Source organism: Ambystoma mexicanum, chromosome 4q, assembly GCF_040938575.1.
Source record: "Ambystoma mexicanum isolate Mex_15411 chromosome 4q, UKY_AmexF1_1, whole genome shotgun sequence".
Classification (NCBI taxonomy): Eukaryota; Metazoa; Chordata; class Amphibia; order Caudata; family Ambystomatidae; genus Ambystoma; species Ambystoma mexicanum.
In genome coordinates, this window is record NC_090928.1 from 966776187 (window position 1) to 966798079 (window position 21893).

Sequence of the window (21893 nt, forward strand, 5' to 3'; positions counted from 1 at the left end):
CTGGGCAGCATGATAGTGATGTGGCAAAATGTACATTACTTGCCCTCAGGCGGATAGCTCAGGGGCAACGTGCTCACCTTGGAAGCAAGACTACACAAAGAAACACAGGTTTGATCCCCGGGTCCACGCTTAGAAACCTCTGGGTATTAAGCGCGTTATAAATAACCTATGATATCACATCTGAAACATAAATGTTTGTGATCATCTTTTCTTTCTCCCTTCCACTTATTAGACTTGACATCAGCTTTCTCTTTCACATAAAGTGTTATTTTCCTCTTCTCTTTTGTTTGTTCTCAGCAATGTTCAAGATTTCAATCTTGCCTTCGTTGTGTTTGCGTTTTTTTCTGCAATTCTCGCCACGCAACCTAGGGAATGCTCAACTCACTTTGCGATATCTAGGACTTCTTCTAATGTAGGCTCGTCCCTCAACTACAATTCTTCCCTTATCTTATTACTGCTGCAGTGTATCATGAACTGGTCTCTAATGTGTTAATCGAAGGATTCTTTAAATTTGCATAAAAGAGCCAAATGCCTCAGAGCTGTTACATGTTCTTCAACACTCTCCCCTTGTTCTTACATGCGAATCCCGAAATGTTATCTTTCCAAGATTGTACTTGTCTTGGGATTAAAATGGATATCTATTTTCCTCAAAGCGTTGTCCAGATCGCTTGTGTTGTCACCGTCACCTTCATCCGGGAGGGGAGGTAGCATGTTGTATATCCGTTGTTCCTCATAACCCAAAAAATGAGCTATTAGGGACACTTTCCTGTCCATTGAGTATGAATTCCCACATACTGCTTTGATATAGTGGACAAAACCCCTTTTCCACTGTGCCCACTTTATTTTGGGTAGACCGGGAAATGCCATAAATACTGGTGGGCCTGGTAGCCCTGTCAAAGCCATGTTAGCAAGTAGTACATCTGCAACCCTGGCCCTGGCTAATCTAACCACTAACAATCCCAACAGTGCAAGTGCTGTGATGGAGGCTGAAGGCGTAGAACTCCTAATAAAGCTGCTGTCTGACAGCACTTACAATCAGAGTGGTGTCAGTTATACTTAGTGCTGTACTTTGCTCCTTTGGATCCGTGTCCCCATAGTGCACTTTTTGTTTTTATTCCTGTGCCCTGTGCCTATGCACTCGAAGCTGGGCTGTAATAGTTCATCTTCTTTGTCCAGACTTTGCATATTTTTTTTGTAGTGCACCTGTGTCTTCTATTTTATTTCTTGTTCAGTATCCATTCTTTTGTTGTGACCTTTTCTTTTCCTTCTGTTCTGAGTGCGTGTGCGGTTTATTGGGGTTGCCCTTTCACTCAGTAGTTTGGTAGTCTGGTTCACATGTGTGTAGTGCGCAATTGTCCCTCTGTTACGGGTCAGGCAAGTCTATGCGCACATGCGTTTGGCGGTGAGTATGCGCGGATGGCGCTTCCTTCAATGGGGCTCATTTTAAATGTTTGGGACCTCCCTTCGAGATCGTGTTGCTTGCGACCCACGCGGAGTTTCGACCACCGATCAGTCGTAACTCCTATGGAAATTTCTAACGTAGGCAGGTAAGATTCACAGCGTTGGCCGCATTTTCAAATTCCTCACACTGTGTGCCATACATTTGTTTTCTTCACTCTGTGTCCTACGTCAGCCGCTGCTATGCCCGGTGGGCGGAGCGGCTTCCTTACTTTTGGGTCCCTCATCGGCCGCTACTACGCCTGGGTAGGTGGAGCGGCTTTGGCAGCCACAGGATTAGCTAATCCGTTGTGGAATGACGGGGTTCTGCCTTCTAATCCAGATGTTCCCGTTGCCAAATGTAAGAATCAATGTCCACACAGGATGAACATTTCCGCTGTGTTTATTTGCAAGTTATACAAGCGCAGATCCCCAGCACAGCCTTCCCCAATGGAAGGACAGCAACAACTGGTAACACAATCCTATTCAATAGCACAGCCTTCCCCAATGGAAGGACAGCAACAACTGGTAACACAATCCTATTCAATAGATAACATTCCGTACAAGCTACTGGCTGCATCACACAACAGTTACCTATTTGGGTTCTACTCACTACAGTGCATTCCACACAGAATCCTATCTACATCACACACAATCCCTAATCCCTAATATTTACATAAAATACATTAAAACACACTCAACAGTAGAGATATAGATTGTTAGCCATAACCATGTCAGCAGGGTGCAGTCTACCTATGGAGCACTGCAATAGCTGGGCCTCAGTTTATAGTGGGCTATACTTTGGATTAATAGGAACTCCATCAACCCAAGCATTAATTTATATTCCTAGAAAAATACTGAACATGTACTGTGCAACAGCAGCAATGAGGTTAGGATTGGCCATAGCTGGGGCAATTATCCCATGGCGGAAAGGAAAATTATGCAACTTCTAAAAGGAGAACCTGAAAAATTAGATTTCTGTAGGAGACCAATTTTATTGACTAATCAGAAAGGAAACTCCAATTTGGTAGCGTAGTATCAGCCATCTGTAGGTCTCTAGGCAGAGATCACCTGGGAAGACACCAAGGAGTCTGAGCTAGAAAAGAAAGAAAAGAGAACATGGAGGATAAAGATGTAACAACAAAGATGTAACATCCTGTAGAAATGTGCTGGAGAGGGACCCACCTTCCCATCTCAAGGGAAAGTGTGAAGGTGGCTGGATGCAAGCTTAACCAATGTGGCAGAGGAAGAATATGAGGCTCGTGGCATCAAAAGAGACAGAGCAGCCTCTGCAGGAAAATACATTTCCATTCCTACACAAGGAGCCAGTTTGAGTAGTGACTCATTGGGCAAAAGTATTATCATCTCAGAGACAGAACACAGTCTAATGACAGAGATGAAGACTATACTTCCTGCCACAAACAGAATGACACAACGTGGGGCTCATCTTCCGAAGGAAATCTGAACCCTGTGAGAGAGGAAGAAAAGATTCAATTTTTGCCCAGAGTGAAATTCCCAAGTCTTGGCAACAAGCATTGATAGGTGGTCGCGTTGAAACCTTGAATTGAATTATAAACTAATAGCACTACAATTGGCCGGCCGGAAAACTCTTTGCATCTCTAGTTCTGGGAAGATTAAAAGGATAGGGATAGGAAAAATGGTTTGAGGGGGCGCTGTTGAGCCGGAACAATATGGCACCACCTCCGTGAAGCTCCTGGCTCCGATAACATACAAGGTTGGATATTTGCATTATACAAGAGGCTTTAATAATCCCTGAGAAGAGTGCAGTGAAGGAAATGGATCTTGCATAGCCACCTACTTGGAGGATACACAGGAGTTGGGAATTTAAGAGGAGGTGACAAGTGGGGCCTGAATGCTGCTGGAAGACCATAGGTCCAGGGAGAAGTGTGGCTCGCGAGGCCGGTGCCAGAGGCTGGGTGACTGCCGAGGGGTCAACCGCAGAGGAGGGCAAGGCCTGACCTACCACCACTTGTTTGCCGTTGCTGATGAGCTATACAAGGGCGTACCTGGGCTCCATGGTGCAGGCAACAAGGCGGGCCATTGACATGGAAGGAGGGTGCACTTCAATCTGCATGTGATGTGGGACATTTCTTTCTGCAGGGAAACTGTCACTGCAGCCTCTTGGACCCACATGTGGTGCACACAATTTTCAAGGAGGACATCAAGGGGTAATGAAACTCTAGACAGTGAGACCCCAGGAGAAACAGACATTTTTGCGGTGGGCAGATACATTTAGCCATTAGGTGACAAGGCCTGCAGGGTTCTGTTGTCAGGAGTGCATTGTGGTACCAACGGCTACTCACTTGAGAACCTAAGCTACGTGCAAGGGCAGTTTGAGTTGGAGCCCATGTAGGACCGTAGTCGTGTTCATGTAACAATATCAAGCAAGAAGTGTATCTGTAGGGTCCTATCTCGGGAGGATATCTCAGGGGCAACGCGCTCGCCTTGGAAGCAAGACAGCATGGAGGAACACAGTTTCGATACCTGGGTCCGCACTTAGAACCCTCTGGGTATTAAGCACGTTATAAATAACCCATCATATCATATCTGCTATCCTGATGAACTGTAAAAGCTATGGTGAATGGGAAGGCAGGAAAAAAAGATAAACTCGCAGACTCCGACTGTTTTCGCCCATGTGGCTCAATAAGAAAACAACACGACCTGGAGCGGTCCAGACCATCCTCTCCATCTAGGGACCCTACGATGGCAGTGTTAGGGTGCATAGAAAAATCAGTGTCATGTCTGGAGAATACATTCAACAAAATGGCAGAGAAGGTGGCACATCTGGAGTTGATAACCTCCATTTTGGAGCAAAAAACAACGGAGCTGGAAAAGCAATGCGCCCAGTTAAGTCCCGATAGTGATAGAGATGAGGAAAGAGCTGGAGACCTCGGTGAAAGGGCAAAGGGCTAAGGAAAACCGACTTCAATACCTCAAGAATGTTATTAGATCGAAACAAATCTGAGGTACTGGCCTCCCAGCAGTTGCCGAAGGAGATTTATTTATTTTTTATTTATTCACATTTGTATAGCGCACTAGTAGCCCATGGACATCGAGGCGCTGTTACAAGTAAGTGTTGGATTCTTAATTCAGCAGATATGCATGAGACCAGAGGTCTTATGGATACACAATTACAGGCATAGTTGCAGGTGAGGCATGATAATCATAATACAGTAACAGAATGCAGTCAGGTACATTTCATACAAAGAGCTTGGTTTTAACAGCTTTGCGGAAGGCTTGGTGGGATTCAATCATTCTGATGTGAGGTGGCAGTGCGTTCCAGTGGGTGGCAGCCCGAGTGGGGAAGCTGGCACCACCGGCGCGCACCTTGCGTGATTTGGGCGTGACAATCGTGTTGGAATAGCACATTCTTAATGGTCTGGTGGCAGAGTGCTTGGTGATTCTTTGGGTCAAGTAGGGTGGAGCAAGTTCATGGAGGCATTTGTGGGTGAGGGCGAGTGTTTTAAAAACAATCCTCTCTTTCACCGGAAGCCAGTGTGCCTGTCTTCTGACTTCGGAGATGTGGTCTTTTCTCGCGGTGCCTGTGGCCGCCCTAAGTGCATTATTTTGAACTCGCTGAAGTTTGGCCAGGTTCTTATTGGAGGTCCCAATGAGTAGTGCATTACAGTAGTCCAGCCTAGATCCAATTATTGCCCTAGCAATGGTGAGGCAATTCTGGCGTGACAGGAAAGGTCTGGCCGCGTTGAGGACTTTCGAGTAATAGGCTGAGGAGGAGGCAATGGCATTGACCTGTCTATCCATTGACAGGTCGGAGTCTAGGTAGACCTTGATGGGAATGTTGTCAATAGTGAAGGAAGTGTACTGTTCACCGAGGTTCCCCAGCGTGGAGGGTGCTCCTATGAGGAGGAGTTCGTTTTTTTCACTATTGAGGCATAGCCAGTTATCTGCCATCCATGATTGGATAGTGGAGTAGATGGTGGTAAGAGTTTTAGTATCCGCAAGGTAATCGCCTGTGAGTGGGATGAGGACCTGGGTGTCATCCGCATAGTTTGTATACGAGATGCCCAGCGAGTCAAGGATGCTGAACAGTGGCCTCGTGAAGAGGTTGTAAAGGGTGGGCGCGATACATGAGCCCTGAGGCACACCGCAGGTGATGTGGCTAGGGGTGGCACAGGCTGAGTCAGAGAAGACTTTCATGGCCCTTTCTTGGAGGAAGGAGGTAATCCATTCGCAAGCTTTGGGGGAAAAGCTAGCTTGGGTAGCTAGATGGTGGCACAAGGTGTTGTGGTCTACCAGGTCAAAGGCGGCGGATAGATCAAGGAGCAGCAGGAGAGCAGGTTTCCCTGCGTCTCTTAGATCGTCCATTTGGTTCTTTAAGTCCAGGAGAGCCGTTTCGGTACCGTGTCGTGAGCGGAAGCCAGATTGCCGCAGGCCGAGGAGACGGTTTTCTTCAAGGAACTTTTGGACTTGCAGGTAAGCTGCTTTGTCCAGAATTTTCAGCAGGAAGGGTACAGTGGTGATAGGTCGATAGTTCCCCGGGATCGTTGGGTCCAGCGAGGGTTTTTTGAGGAGTGGGCGTACCCAGGCCTCTTTAAGTCCAGTTGGAACATGGCCAGACCGGAAGGATGAATTAATGAATGCTGTGAGGAATGGAGCTAGGATCTGTGCTGAGTCTTTAATGAGACTGGCTGGACAGGCATCTCCCTTACAGTTGGACGGTTTGATGGACTTGAGCAGGGCGATGACCTCGTGCTCAGTAATATCTTTGAAGTCAAAAGATGGGGAAGGATTAGTGGTGGGGGGTATGGTAGGTTGACTATGCAGGTTAGCTATGAGGCGGGAAAGGGCTTTTTGGTGGCCACGGATTTTAGTTTGTAGAGTGTTAAGCTTGTCTAGCATTGCGGATTGAATGCTATTGCACCAGTTGTCATCTTTGATGAGAGCGGGAGGAGGAGAGGATGGTTTTTCCAGTTCCCTGAATATGGTGAAGATTTCCTTTGACCCCGATTTGGCGTCATAGATCCTCGCGTTGAAGGAGGCAGCTTTAGCTAGGGTGATGTTGGTTTTGTAGGATTTAGAGATGGCTTTGAACGCATTTTTGGTGGTTTCTGATGGGTTAGCTTTCCAGGTGGAGAGGGCAGTCCTCTTCTGCGCACGTTGTACAAGTAGTTCTTTGGAGAACCATGAATTAGCATGTTTGGTTTTCTTGGCTATTTTGAGGGACAGTGGCGCAACGGCGTCAACTGCTTGGGTGATGACTTCTTTGAATGTGTTGGCTAGGGTTCTGGGTTGTTGGAGAATGGGGCATGTAAGGTCGGGTTGCGGAGGTAGGGTGCTAAATTCTCGACTGTGAGCTGGCGGGAGCTCCTGGCGAGAGTAGCTGGGCAAGGGGCGGGAGGTGAGTTGGTCTCTTTTTTGGTGCGAAGGTTGAATTGGATGTAATGGTGGTCAGACCATGGGATGGGCGTGTTTTCCGTGACAAGTAGTGAGCAGCTATGTTGACTGATCCAGTCGAGGGTGCGCCCTTTGATGTGGGTGGAGTCAGAGATAGATTGCGCAAAGCCCAGGGTGGATAGGGTGTTCTTGAGGGTTTTGGCATGGGGGTCCTTAGGGTCATTGAGCCCCAGGTTGAGGTCGCCCAAAAGTATGACTTGGGAGGTCTTTTTGATGTTGGTGTCATGGAAGTCAGTGCAAGGACCCAGAGGTCTGTAGACAATGTGCACAGTTATGGTGCAGTTAGGAGAAACATTAATTTTGAGTGGGAGGTAGTCACTATTGTGGTCAAGTTGCCCTGCCACTTCCCTAATAGCAAGGGTTTCCCTGGCGATGAGGGCCACGCCACCACCTCTCTGAGAGGTGCGGTCCTTCCTGAATATGGAGTACCCAGACGGAATAGCCAGAGATAGTGCCGGGCCTGAGCTTTCATTAAGCCAGGTTTCTGTAAGGAATAGGAGGTCAAGATTGTCCTTGATGATCAGGTCGTTGATGTCGAGGGCGTGGGCAGGTACGGAGCAAGCATTGAGCAGGGCGCAACTAAGGGTGTGGACCATTGGAGATGTGATGGAAGTGGGTGGTCTGGGGGGGTAGTGTGTGGGTAAGGGATAGGGGGTAGTATGTTTTTGGACTTGGTCGTGGTGTCAACACTAGGCAAAACAGGCAATGCAGCAACAACATTGGGCATAAGGGCAGCAGTATCGACAGTGTCAACAATATCAGCATTAGGCATGGGGGCATCACTCGGCAAAACAGGCGGTGCATAATCCACATGAGGTATAAGTGCAGCAAAGACAGTAGTAGCAACATTGGGCTTGTAAGCATCACTTGGCCTGGGCGAGGATGGTAGTTCCGCGACAGTGTTAGTAATGGGCATTTTGATTTGGGCGTCTGATGAGTTTGGGTGGAGATGAGGTGCAACGGCTTCAGTGTACAATGGTGCCATGGCGCAGGCAGGCCTGTGGGGCAAAAGAGTGTCATCCGGGTAAGTCGGGATGGAGTTGTGCCTGCGTGACGGTGGCATACATCTGAGACCTACCTTTAGGTTACGGTCTACTATATTCGGGGTGTAGGTGATAGTGGGGCGGGTGCGCGACCAGAGTCGTGCGTTCCTGAAGCTGCATGGCACTGTGCGCAAAGTAGTGGGGAGGGCCTTCCCCCCTGATGGGTGGGACATGCAGATATTAAGGCAAGTGGCCTTACCTTGAGTAGGACAGCATAATTGCGCCTTGCGCGACGTCGAGCAGCGGAGAGCTGCAGAGAGCGCCGTTGGCCTTGTCCTCTGGCCTTCGCCTCGATGCGGCTTCGCCTGCCGGTCTGCCTCCTCTCCCTTTAAAGCGGGAGAGGAGGGGCTGGCAGGCTGAACAGCTGATTCAGATTCAGCTGGAATTCGGCGGCGCTGTGAGTGGGCGGGGCGCTGCTCCTTCGGTGTGCAGCTGAGTGCGGGCATCGGGGCCGCGTGTGCCTTAATGGCGGCAGTAGGGGGGGCGAGCTCCCTGGTGGACAAGTGGGGACTGTGGGATCCTGAAGTTGGCTCTCGCAGCGGAGCTGCAGAGAGCGCCGTTGGCCTTGTCCTCTGGCCTTCGCCTCGATGCGGCTTCGCCTGCCGGTCTGCCTCCTCTCCCTTTAAAGCGGGAGAGGAGGGGCTGGCAGGCTGAACAGCTGATTCAGATTCAGCTGGAATTCGGCGGCGCGGTGAGTGGGCGGGGGCGCTGCTCCTTCGGTGTGCAGCTGAGTGCGGGCATCGGGGCCGCGTGTGCCTTAATGGCGGCAGCAGGGGGGGCGAGCTCCCTGGTGGACAAGTGGGGACTGTGGGATCCTGAAGTTGGCTCTCGCAGCGGAGCTGCAGAGAGCGCCGTTGGCCTTGTCCTCTGGCCTTCGCCTCGATGCGGCTTCGCCTGCCGGTCTGCCTCCTCTCCCTTTAAAGCGGGAGAGGAGGGGCTGGCAGGCTGAACAGCTGATTCAGATTCAGCTGGAATTCAGCGGCGCTGTGAGTGGGCGGGGCACTGCTCCTTCGGTGTGCAGCTGAGTGCGGGCATCGGGGCCGCGTGTGCCTTAATGGCGGCAGCAGGGGGGGCGAGCTCCCTGGTGGACAAGTGGGGACTGTGGGATCCTGAAGTTGGCTCTCGCAGCGGAGCTGCAGAGAGCGCCGTTGGCCTTGCCCTCTGGCCTTCGCCTCGATGCGGCTTCGCCTGCCGGTCTGCCTCCTCTCCCTTTAAAGCGGGAGAGGAGGGGCTGGCAGGCTGAACAGCTGATTCAGATTCAGCTGGAATTCGGCGGCGCTGTGAGTGGGCGGGGCGCTGCTCCTTCGGTGTGCAGCTGAGTGCGGGCTTCGGGGCCGTGTGTGCCTTAATGGCGGCAGCAGGGGGGGCGAGCTCCCTCGTGGACAAGTGGGATCCTGAAGTTGGCTCTCGCAGCGGAGCTGCAGAGAGCGCCGTTGGCCTTGTCCTTTGGCCTTCGCCTCGATGCGGCTTTGCCTGCCGGTCTGCCTCCTCTCCCTTTAAAGCGGGAGAGGAGGGGCTGGCAGGCTGAACAGCTGATTCAGATTCAGCTGGAATTCGGCGGCGCTGTGAGTGGGCGGGGAGCTGCTCCTTCGGTGTGCAGCTGAGTGCGGGCATCGGGGCCGCCTGTGCCTTAATGGCGGCAGCAGGGGGGGCGAGCTCCCTGGTGGACAAGTGGGGACTGTGGGATCCTGAAGTTGACTCTCGCAGCGGAGCTGCAGAGAGCGCCGTTGGCCTTGTCCTCTGGCCTTCGCCTCGATGCGGCTGATGACCTGATTGCCTTTCCAACTGGAGATGCTTGGACTTGAGGTCAACGATGACCCTATATGTGTGTACAGGTGCTCAATACCCGCTCCTCTGACAAGACGCAAGATTCTCCTGCCGGTCCGACACTCATTGTAAAGCTCTCCAATGGCCGGGATAGGGTGCGAGTATTAAAAGCAGCAATGGGAAAGGGTGATCTAGAACATCAGCAGCACAGGATCCTTCCTAGACCTGGCTTCAGCAACTGAGAAAAGAAAGAAGACATTGAACAAGTTTAAGACAACTTTTCTCGGCCTGGGCATTCACATTTCGGTGGGACTCCCGATGCACTTGCAGATTAGAGGTGTAAAGCGGGGTTATAGGTGGCTTGAACCAACCCAGCTCATCTTGGAGTTAGAAAGGATTATTTAGGTAGGTACATTTCTTGGGCAGGATGGCTGTTCATGAGGTTCACTGCTGTCTTTAGTGCAGAAACGTAGTGAGGACTTTACTAATAGGTCTAAAGGTATGTGTATGATCTCCGCCTAACCCCCCAAACCCCCTTCCCCCGATGATGAAGAGGCCATTCAGAGAGGTCTTAAATAGCTCCTGATACTGTTATGTTTGTTTGCATAAAATGGTGAGACATCTCACATTTAACATTTGTACTGTTTTACATTTCAAATTGAAATAGAAAATGTATTACAAAAAAGTATTGGCACAGGGAAAACATTTTTTTGTAAGGCGCAGATAGGCTTTAGGGCAAACTGCTCTACTTTGCATACTATTTTGATCTTGAATAATTGCATTAAAGCAGCAAAGGTTACAGAATAGCCACCTATTTTTTATAGCATTCATCAATTTCTCATAACGTTTGATATAGTCTGTAGTACATTTCTATGCAACACTGCAGAATGGTCATCTAGATCCTACATGGTTTAAATGTGTCATGATGTTACTTGATAAAATGTCAGTCAGAATTAGTTCAAATGAATTGAATTGCTTTACTGAGCCAATCTGCACTGGCAGAGGACTCAAGCAGGGTTGTATTTTGTACCCGTTTTTGTTCAATGTTTATATGGCATATTTTAAACATGATATCGACAAGGTCAAGTTAGTTTCTCGGACATTAGGAAATCAGCATGTTGCTTGGATCGCTTACACTGACGAGCTGGTTATTTTTGATCATACTGAAAAGGGTCTGCAAGCAGAGTTGAATGGTCTTTACGACATGGCGGCTACTAATCTATTGAAAATCAATCGTTCAAGAAGTGAAATCATGGTAGTGCACTCCAAGGAACCCAAACAGTTTTATAAATGGACATTAGAAACTAGCCCTCTAGAAATAGTCACGACTTATAAATATGTAGGGTTAAACCTGTAACATGGAGCATCTGGCAGTTTGAGTGTGTAACAGAGAATGAAGCAAGGCATTGCCCTGGTGGTAGTAGTATTGAGAAGTTTACATGGGGAATATGGGGTTTCTTGCTAAATGGGATTTCATTCGGTTTATAAAGCAGTTTATACCGATAGTTCCATATGGGTTGGAAGCCTTTCCTTCGAATTTGGGCCGAGTTCGTAATCTTCTGGAAGGTACATTCTGGAAATGGGCTTGGAAATTTCAAGTGGCACTCCCATGGCTATTATAAGATGTGAATTTTGATTATATATAACTAAGAATTGTACAAGTGCTGGTCTACTGTTATCTTCCCTATGAAATTGACCTTTTTAAATGTCTGAAAAGCCGAATTACACTGCACATGTATTTTTAAAATGAGACATCCAACTGAGTTTACAAAATGTATTCTGTTCATTATTAAAGGGCACACACTTTTCTCGTGTATTAACATTTTAACTTCATAATGCATTGTAACTGAAGGCCATCAGACCTTAGCTGAATTATTTCTATTTACCAACACTTAGTATTAATTTAAACACAACTGGGCATGATTTGATTTGCTCTGTGAACATGGCAGTGGCCTGTGTTTGTATGAATGCATTACTGACAATTAAAGAAGCACATTTTCAAGTGAATACAAAACCTAATTATATGTAAAAATATGTAATGTCTTGTATGTGATTAACAGCCCAAGCAAATTACAGTCTGCTAATTTGGTTGTAATTTAGTGAACATTCTGTTTTAAAAAAACAAAGTTCAGATAATGCCACTCTGAGTGTTTTTTTTTAAATAATCTTTTTTAATACTGCAGGAAAATAACATGTTTAAATATTCAGAGCTTGCGTTTGATAAACAAAAAATATATATGTAATTGTCAAATCCAAACATAACACATGGCTTTTCAGAATAATCATGTAAACAAATCTTTTGTTCTTATTTCAGTGTACATACTTTACATATACACCTTTTACACTTTATAAGATAAATAGAATCGTAAACACAATTCATAATACAATAAAATTCATATTTCAAACCAGAATAGAAAATCAAAAACTCATTTTTTTTCTTATTAACATCAATGTCAACCCTTTACACTAAACTAATTGAAAAATAAATCAATAATTCATATGCAATAAAATTCAGACAACTACAAAAAATATAAAACAATTTTGTTATAATCCAACTGATAGGCACAACTATTTGCACCCATTAATTTAGAGGGATTACCAGTATAGTATCCAGCCACATTACTTATGTCACTCATTTCAGAGGCAATAGGCAGCTCTCAACGTCCCTCCATATGTGGTGGGCTGTGAATATTTGTAACAATGATTTGGCCATGTACAGACAAGACCAACATTGGTCAGAGTAGATTTGGTAGACATTTCCAACAAATCCAAAATAGCCCCTCACATAATACCTGACCAGAGACGAACAAGCCGTTAATATATGCAGAGGAGTTTCAATGGAAATTTTACAGAGACAACATGTTCTAGGGTCATGACAAAGACCCTGCCAAGCACCAGTGTGAGAAAACCTATGGGGAAAACATTAAATCCTATTTTCATGATAAATGGTCTCTATAACACATCTCTTGTCACTATTACATACTCAAATGGCTTTACAAGAGGAACACTTTGTGTAATGTATTGTGAGGGGTCAGAAATACAAGGTGGAAACCTGTTTGCAGATTACTCAGAATGTGCCATTTTATTAATGCAATTATATAAAGAAAATACTTTGCTTTCCCTGCTCTTCAGAGGAATTCCCTTCCTAATCTAAAGGCTAAGGGACCATTATCTAGCATTGGAAAGCTGGCCCTCACAATAAACAACAAATGTACAAAGGACATTATATAAGCACGCAATATAATAAACAATATTAACACAATGTCTGACTGCCCTTCCCCTACTTTAGGTAAGATCCCTTCCACAGGATTCAAACTTAACTCTAACTGTTCAGAAAAAGAAAAGAAAGGGTTTGAACGAGCTCTTGAAAGTTCAAAGTCAAAACAAAAGTTCATCAAACAAAAGTCCACTGGTATAAATTCGTTGTTCCTGGATGAAAAGATCCCCTTCCAATTTCCAGGACAGAAATAGCACCAATGGTAATCCTGGTTATGGTGGTAATTCTTCAAGATAAATAGTCACAGTTAAAAAGACGGTGTAATATTCCGCAAAGTCAATAATACTCGATTCATTAGGACTTCTTCAGTTACAACTTTACATTTGGTATATTTGTCAGCTTCTCTTATCCACAACCGCACTTCTACTGTTGGTACTATGAGAACAGTCACCTTTGTCCCACAGCATGCTACTGCTTCAAATCACTTCAATGTGACAACTTAATGTACCACCACAGTTCAAGTATCACTACCACTACTTAGTACTGTTGAATTATTAGGTAGGTTTCAACCAGACACTTCAACCTCTTCAGGTAGGCAAGTTACTCTTCCTTTTAATTACCTCTTTAAAAGTGGCAGTCTCTTTGTCTCTTTTGTCTGTCTTACTACCACAAGGACAACCTGCTTCTACCCATAAGGCGCTCTCCTTTCTACCTTCAGCAGTCTTTAGCACCACAGGTTGTATTTTACTTCATGATAGTCTTCACAAACATTTGTTTGCCCTTCCCCAGCTTTACTCCAACCTTTCTGCCAGATACCAGCTCAAGTAGTTACCCAGAAGCTTATGTGCCACTCTCCCAGCTTCAGGTAACAATGATATACTTGTCTCTCAGGTCACTTGACTGTTAACTACTTCACATGGTAGTTGGATGGCTCTTTAACTCTTGGCAAGTCTGGTTTCACTATAAAAAGGGGGGGTTTCTTTGCTTGGGTAATGCGTGTTCCTCTCGCCAATAGTTTAGTCTCTTTACTTGTTTGAAATAGAAAGAATGTCACTTCTGGATATAGTAGAGGATTCCGTCTTTCAAGTGAAAACAAAATTAGATGCACGCAACTTCTCTCGCAAGTAGATTTATAAGTTTAAAGTTGAGTAAAGAATTGTATTCCTGTGTAACTGTAAAGGATGAGGTTCTGATTTCCTTTGAGAATTACAATTAGGCACATGCAACATCCTTTTGATGTAGTTTTCACTCTTTGTGTTTTGTAACTCATATATAGACAATGTTCGGTATTCAGTAATGTTGTAGGGAGAGTTCCCTTTTTGTTAATTAGGGACACGGGACCACTCCATTAGCAACAGTCTTTAGATACTTCAACAATGGTTTTCAAGCACATTAGCTTCTCATGCGAGTGCTACAATTCCATTGTTAATACGACTTCAGATGAAACTAACAGCTTTCACTCGCATTAAGCAATATGCAAGTTACTTAGGAGCTGGCTACAGTAACAGGCAAGTCTCGCACAGTGTATTTGAATGCTGTGTATCACTCACCAGCTTCAGGGACACAACTTTCCCGACTTCCTTTACCTCTTCTACTGCTTCTGGCTCTCTGGGGACCAACACCCTCCTCCAGAACGGGTGTGCTTACAATAAGAGCGAGCTTACAAAAAATCTTGCATATGCTATCAATTACAGCCAATAAGCGGTAATTACTCGGGTCAGTTCTTGTCCCTTTTTCATATACTGGGACTAGAATGGACGTTTTCCAGCTAATAAGGATATAATGGTCTGCAATGATCTCTCTATGAATCCTAGGCAGTAGTTCTGCCCAGAGGCTCGGGCCTTTTTAACCACAATGGTTGTCAATCCTTCGAGATCGGGGGCCCTAGATGGCTTAGGCGTTTGATTCTCCCCAAGATGGTACCTACTTCAATATCCAAGTCAAAATAGCAACCATTAGTGTCCTCATCCACATCCAATAAACATGTAAGAGTATCACTAAAATATAACCCACTAATGTGTTTCACCCATGTAGATGCAGTAATTGGGTTAATCTCATATTTGATCTTACCCATAATATTCATATTTTAAAGGGACCAAAACTTTTCATTGTCATTAATACCCACAATGATGAACATTAGCTGCCAGAGTGCATTATGCCTAGAATGTTTGAGTTTTCAACCAATTTTTATATTGGGTTCTAATCTTAGCAATTTTGACAAATTTGATCTTGGACGTAAGTGACTTGTGCTTATTAATCTTTCAAATAGTATGTTTCACTTCTCTCTTTTTGGAAGCAATCACAGCATCATATATCACGTCAGGGGTCTTCTTAATTGAATGTAACTTTCTCTTGTTCAGATTTAGAGTAGCAAATACATGTTCTAACTCCAGAAGCACTACCTTATCGTAATATGCTCCCAGATCCTTCCCTAAGATATCATTGGACAGTAACCTTCCAGTATATTTCTCCACATTCGCTTCTCACCATACTACCCTATTACCTGGGGCATTTACCCAGAAAGTACCTGGCATCTGTTCACGGTATTCACAATCAGACATTTGCAAGGTAAATCTTTATATAGAGTGGTCACTAACACCACTTTCAACAATTTCATGGGCCGTAATGTTTTGCGCTTAAGCAATCTGACAAATATATAGTCTATCCTGGTGTAGACCCTACCATTTGTCCAGGTATAGTAAGTGACATCTGCGGCTTGACAGCCATTGCCATCTACATTACTCAGGTCAAAAAGTGAAAGCCATGTTCTCCAAAAAACCTTAACCATCTTACACCTTTGTCTATCTTAAACAGAGCCACTTTATCACGATAATCAAAGTGCCCATCACCCTCCCGTGGCGGCCCTAGACTGTCACATCATTGTGAATGCTCTTCTTCATCAAGATAGAATCTTTCGGCTACATCACAGTGGGCATTAAAATCTCCCACTATAATGCGCTACAATTTTGGTTGTAGATAGTACTACTCGTAGAGTATATGTTCTACAAAGCACATAATGATCTGGTCATTACACGTCTTGGAGGGTCGTAGATATTAAAAATGAGAATTAAATTGTGATGCTTCTCCTTATTACCAAAGAGGGTCATGCTAATAGAATTAGAGTGGATGTACCTTGGTGTAAACTGTTAGGGAGAATTCTCATTCAATGGCTAATTTCCCTTACCTAGTGAGTCCCCCAGCAGCTTTGCTGGATTTCTGGAGTTTGTTTTTCTACTTGGTAAGAGTGTACCCCTTTGTTCCCACTCTTACTTGTGTTTTGCCATGTGTATTTCATCTGTTCTTGTGATTGTGGACTCTGGAGTACACCACTTCAGTAGCCCCCGTCTTTTGTGTGTTACACAGCACCTTCAGTGCAGTGACACAGGGTTGTCTTTTAGACTTCCCACCGACTCCATTTCTGAGGCTGACTACTGTCCCCCAGAAAAGGGTAAAGTTGCCATTAACTTTATTTAGTCATTGAACCGCAGATCCAGTACACCCCATCTTACATGGAGTACTGGAAAGGGTTACTCCGTATCCCTTTTTATCTGTACCTCCTAGAGCATTGTTTCGCTCTTTTAACATTTAGATTTGGCTGGTGGCAGTGGTATCTACCCTAACATTTCTACCACGATTATACTATATAAACCTGGTATTGTTTCAGGCTATTATAATAGCCTCGAACTAAAACCTGCTTGACCGAATACTTTTTCTTTTAGCTCCGGTCGGGTTTATTCGCCATTTTTTTTTTGTTAAAGTCCTTCTTGTGTTTTACTTTGCGCGGCACCAGGTTTGCCTCCTTTGTTCACTGTCTTTTGGCGGGCTTCTGCCAAGAAGCCCTCCTCTAGGCGCCTGGCTGTCTAGGTGGGCTGAATGTGAGGGAGCGGTGTAGTCACCCCCTGCACAGGGTATCCTAGGAAACCCAAGTCGCACTTTGCCATGATTGGCTGAGGTGGTTGTCCGGGCTGGACAACAACCCCCCTGCTGCGTGATTGACAGCCAGGCTGTGTGAATGGGGGATTTTCTCATAAAAGGCAGGTCTCTTGGGCTAGAAGTCAGAGTCGCCACTGGAACTACAAGGAACCGAAGAGAACCGGAGAAGAAGACGGCTGCTGCAACTACCCCATCCCGGTGAAACCATGCTGCAGTCCTGAGCTATATACCCTTCGACGACCAGAGAAGATCCAGTCCGGAGTCTTCTTCCCTTGAGCCTGGTGGGGATAACCAGCTCATCTTCCACAGCCAGAGGATCCTCTTCTTGGTCGAAATAGCTGCACACAGCTGTAGTGGTCCGGATAGCCATCTGAAGAGCCTCTCCTGTTTTTAAGGAGCACACCTTTTATTCACCGTCGCTGCTGCCGGCTTCATCCCTGTGTGGTGCAGACCCCTCCAGATGTCCTCCTTCGTCTCGAAGCTCCAGGAACCGTGGGTCTGCAGGAAACTACCAGGAACAACTGCCGTGGCACCAGCCTCTTCTTTGAATAAGGTACTGTGTTATGCTTGAGTAATTAGGGTGAACCCCTTTTCTTCATCCCCAAGGCTTGCCCTTGTCTTCCCTCCTTCTTATGACTTTTGCTTCCTCCGTTGACAATATACGTTCAATCGTGAACTGTCCGACTGTGTGATCCTCGACAACAGGAACCCGGTTCCACTTGACACTGGCTCCGGCCTATTGACTCTTGAATTTGTGTCAACAAGTGTTCTCTGATTCTGTCTGCCCTGACAAAAGTATTGCCTATGATTTTTGCCCCCAACTCTCTCTGGTTAACTCAGGTGCTAAGTGCGTTTTTGCCCTAGTAACATTTCTTGCCACGGATACGCGTTTCTTTAGTAAGACCGAACTGTCATTACTGTCAAAAAGTGATCGCAAGTGTATTCCCGGTAACGTCTTTTGTTTCACAACACCGGTCTGTTAAAACATAAGGTACTTACCTTGAGTTAGAGTGTACCACAGTGAATTGTTGGGTTGTAGTGTATTTTACGTGTGATTTTAAATTAATTGAAGTGTTGTGTTTATAACAAACGGTTTAAAAATAAATGTACTTATATTTTTTACCTGAAACCTTGAGTCAGTGTTTGCTTGAGTCACAGTAATTGTGGTCCCTTTGTGTAATCTCTGCTACTGCTCATATACTCTTGAGATAAGCCTGGCTGCTCCGCTACTGCTACCACTTTAACATAGTAGTACAGTCTTGTACCAAAGGTAAAACTTGTATTGCCACCTGTAGTCTTAATTGTGTTTAGTGGTCCCTAAGGGCACTGCACAGGATTCTGCCTAACATAAACACTTCTAGATTATGGGCCTCATTACGAGTTTGGAGGCAGCCATGGAGCTATAAGCTCCATGGCTGCCTCCAAACCGTGCTCCTTTTCCGGGTACCTGCAATGGGGACTTACCGGGTCATTCCGACATAGGAGGTGCCGGTAAGGCCTCCTTGCAGGAACCATTCCCATTCCCATTTGAGCCCCCATAGGGCTCAATGGGAATGGGGATGGAGGTAACAACGAGCACATTATAAGTGTACCGTTGTTACCTCCCTCTTCCCCTCGCGGGACCCGGAAAGGACGCCTCGTTTTACCAGGCGTCCGATCCGGGTCCAGCAATGGGAAGCTCGTAATCAGCCCTGACGGAATGAAGGGGGCCGGTCCCGTACCGGCCCCCTTCATTCCGTCAGCGCCTGCCTCGTAATGAGGCCCTATAACATGTTTTTGCCCCAATACACAACCCTCCCCTAGGTTGGTCCTGCCCATATTTTAATGCTCGTCTCCATATCGTTTCTTAGCCATCTAAGAAGAACTCATCACACATCACGGGTTTCTTGTAACAAGAAGATATAACTGCTTTGCAGGACAGGAATCCCATCGGGATTAGTAACACAATTAATTAAAACCTCTAGTGTTCCATGAAATGACATTGCACTCTTTACATACTGGTTTTGGTCAATGCTGTTTGCCACCCAAGGCCGCAGGCAACCATGACCAATCTTCCTTTTGTTCCCCATAGATGTCTCTTTGGGTCATAGATTCACACTCAAGAACATCTCTACCATCACTATTTATGGTGATTTTCAGAATATTATATCACTGAGACGAATAGTCCAAGGGTGCACCAGAATTGCTCCCACTGTGGCGCAACCCTGTAAATTCAAACCCCATTTTTTTTTAAATGACCATAATACTGTAACACATATTCCACAATTATCAGAGAATGAAAGTGAACCACGGCCCAATTATTTTCACAGAAATTTTCAGGTAATACTACTGACACAATACAGTAAAAAACAGTAAAAACGGGGGGCGTGGCTTGGAGCGCCAGTGATGAGGCTGCTCCACTAATGGCCTCTGTATGGTCCGCGGCTATTTACACAATCCTGCTGGTTCCCGCTAAACCTGCCGCTGTCCCTCCATGGGATGAGGTAGTGGAATATTTCCTGCACCCACTGCCCGAATTTTGAAGCCTAACGATCCGGATCGCTGAAACCGCAGCGCGGGAGCATTCTCCGGTGCTCCCCCGCCGCGATCCAAGATGGCGGCCGCAGCTTGGGACCCTCAGCCCCGCATCCCTGAGGCCTCCCTGCACTGACCTCGGCCCGTGGTGGAGATGCAGCCCATCCCCGGTGCGCACCATTGGCGCATCTGTCGGCACCTGTAGCCCCCCTGCCCGCCAACTCACGGACCATTCAGCTGGGGGCTGCTGGGTGCTGCTGCTAGCCTGAGTCCCCGGATGAGCCCTGCACCTCCAACAGTCCAGGACCCGCACCTTGGTGCCTAGATTCCTCCGCTTCACCGGAGCCTCTCAAGGCGGGGGATCCCGCGGCCGCTGGCCCCGCCTCCTCCCAGGCCAGTCCCGCTGTGGTCTGAACGCTGTTGCGGCCCGCCACTCTGCCTTCAGTGCCTCCCTGGCCGGGGGACCCGATGCTTTTATGCCTGCAGGGAGCCCTCCTGGAGGGGGGCTCCCGACCACCATCCACTGCGGCGCAACGCTCCCCGGGCTGGGAGAGGCACCAGGTGAGCCCCTACAACCCCCAATATATAACGCAGGCTCCATTGCTGCTGCTTGGAACGCCCTAAGACTCTGCCTCTTCCTCTTCCCTGGGCGCTGGGCCCCACTGCTCTCTGCAACGCCCCACCGCTGCTGACCCTCCACCATCAGCGACTGGCACCCTGAATCTCGTGGCTACTGGCGGAGTTTGCGACACGCTGTTATTGGACCATCCCCTGGAAGTCGCCCCCCACCTCGACGCCATGTCTAAAACACCAAAGCCTTCCAAATCAGCTGACATCACCAGTATGTTGCTACCTCCGGAGAGGGGAAAGAAGGCGGATCCCCCCAAACTTACTCCCCAGAGGGCTGCCGATGACAGGGGGATGCTGGTCACCAGGGAAGACCTTCAAGCCTTCGTCTGATATTAAATCCGAATTTAGATCCTGTATGTCGGAGCTCACCGGCAAACTGGAGCAAACAGAACAACGCGTCGGCGATATTGAGCACAGGATGGAGGGAGCGGAGGAACTGGCAGCGGACCATTCTAACTCGTTGATGGAGATGCAACGTACCATCCAGACGATAATGGATAGAACCGAAATCCTCGAATTTAAGCAGGAAGATTTGGAAAAGCGCTCCCGGCGCAACAACCTACGCATCCGAGGGGTGCCCACATCCATCTCTGACAAGGAGCTTCCTGGATATATAAGCACCTTCTTCCAATCACTGCTGCCGGAGCTGGATGAAACTCAGCTCCTACTCGACCGCACCCACAGGATGCGCCCCCGCCGAGGATCTGACTCGGACTCCCCTCCGGATGTCATCACGAGAGTCCACTTCTATACCACCAAAGAGGCCATCTCAGCGATAAGCCGCTCAGGGAACAAACTCTCCTTCCAGGGCTCCCCACTTCAAATCTTCCAGGATCTATCCCCTCTAACCCTACAAAAGCGCAGACTGCTCCATCCTCATTCGCTCTTCCTCCAAGACCAGCGGATACGTTATCGATGGTTGTTTCCCACGGCGCTGCAATTCTCGTACAAAGGAGCTCCTCGCACCATCAGCCACCTCGACGACGCTGCATCCATCTTGCACCCAACCTCCCCCGAGAGCGCGGAGCCGACCCTCTCGATTCAGCCTGGCCTGCTCCTGGAAGCAGCCTCCCCTAAACCGAAACGGACCCCCTGGTCGAGAGTGCAGAAAACCTGCAAACCCAAATGACGACTCAAGCCACTCCTGAAGAACACACAGCGCCGGAACCAGCTAAATTCTCTTAAGCTTGCCGCAGATCCCATGCGGCCTGTATCCCCCTCCGGAGTGAATGTCACCATTTTACCCCTGGAGAGAACCTACAGCCTGGGCGCCCAGGGGAAATGTCGATAGTTTAAAATTGGCCCCCTGGTCGCAGTTTGGACCTCCTATTGGAGGCCGTTGTTGAATGCATATTTCTCCCGTTGGAGACTAGTTCAAAAACCCTCAACCACAGGAGAACCTGAAATAGCCATGCTCTCACTCTTATGGCTGACTTAATCGCTCCCCAAACCTTCCCCCCCACAGCAAGTGAATCCCTCGAACCAGCCCCCACATCTAAAGCTCAAGTTCACCACCTTGAACGTTAGGGGCTTGAACTCCCTCCCCCCCCGAAGAGGAAATCCATCCTGCAAAGATTACAAAATGACGGGACCTCGATCTCTTTCCTACAAGAGACACACTTAATCCCAGCGGACTTCTCTCGCTTGCGAAGCAGATTCTTCCCATTACAATTCTTCGCTTCCAACGGAACCAAGAACGGAGGCACCGCTATTTTATTTACAAAAGATCTGAAGCCCCAGATCCTGGATTCATTACGAGATCAGGATGGTCGCTTTATCGCAATCAAATGCACCGTCCTGGGTCAACATTATACCCTCATTTCAGCGTATGCTCCGAACGAACTCCAGGAGGGCTTCTACCAAGACCTGGAAGACTCCCTCCTTCCATTTATTGAGGGGCATGTCATCATGGGAGG

The 21893-nt window shown here is 47.2% G+C and overlaps 1 protein-coding gene across 1 annotated transcript; it reads right to left on the reverse strand.

Moving 5' to 3' along the window:
* Positions 1-8891: 8891 nt before the first annotated feature.
* LOC138467312 (uncharacterized) lies at positions 8892-9530 on the reverse strand. The gene has a single exon (XM_069607297.1). It carries the CDS (start codon positions 9528-9530, stop codon positions 8892-8894), a length of 639 nt encoding a protein of 212 aa, XP_069463398.1.
* Positions 9531-21893: the final 12363 nt, after the last annotated feature.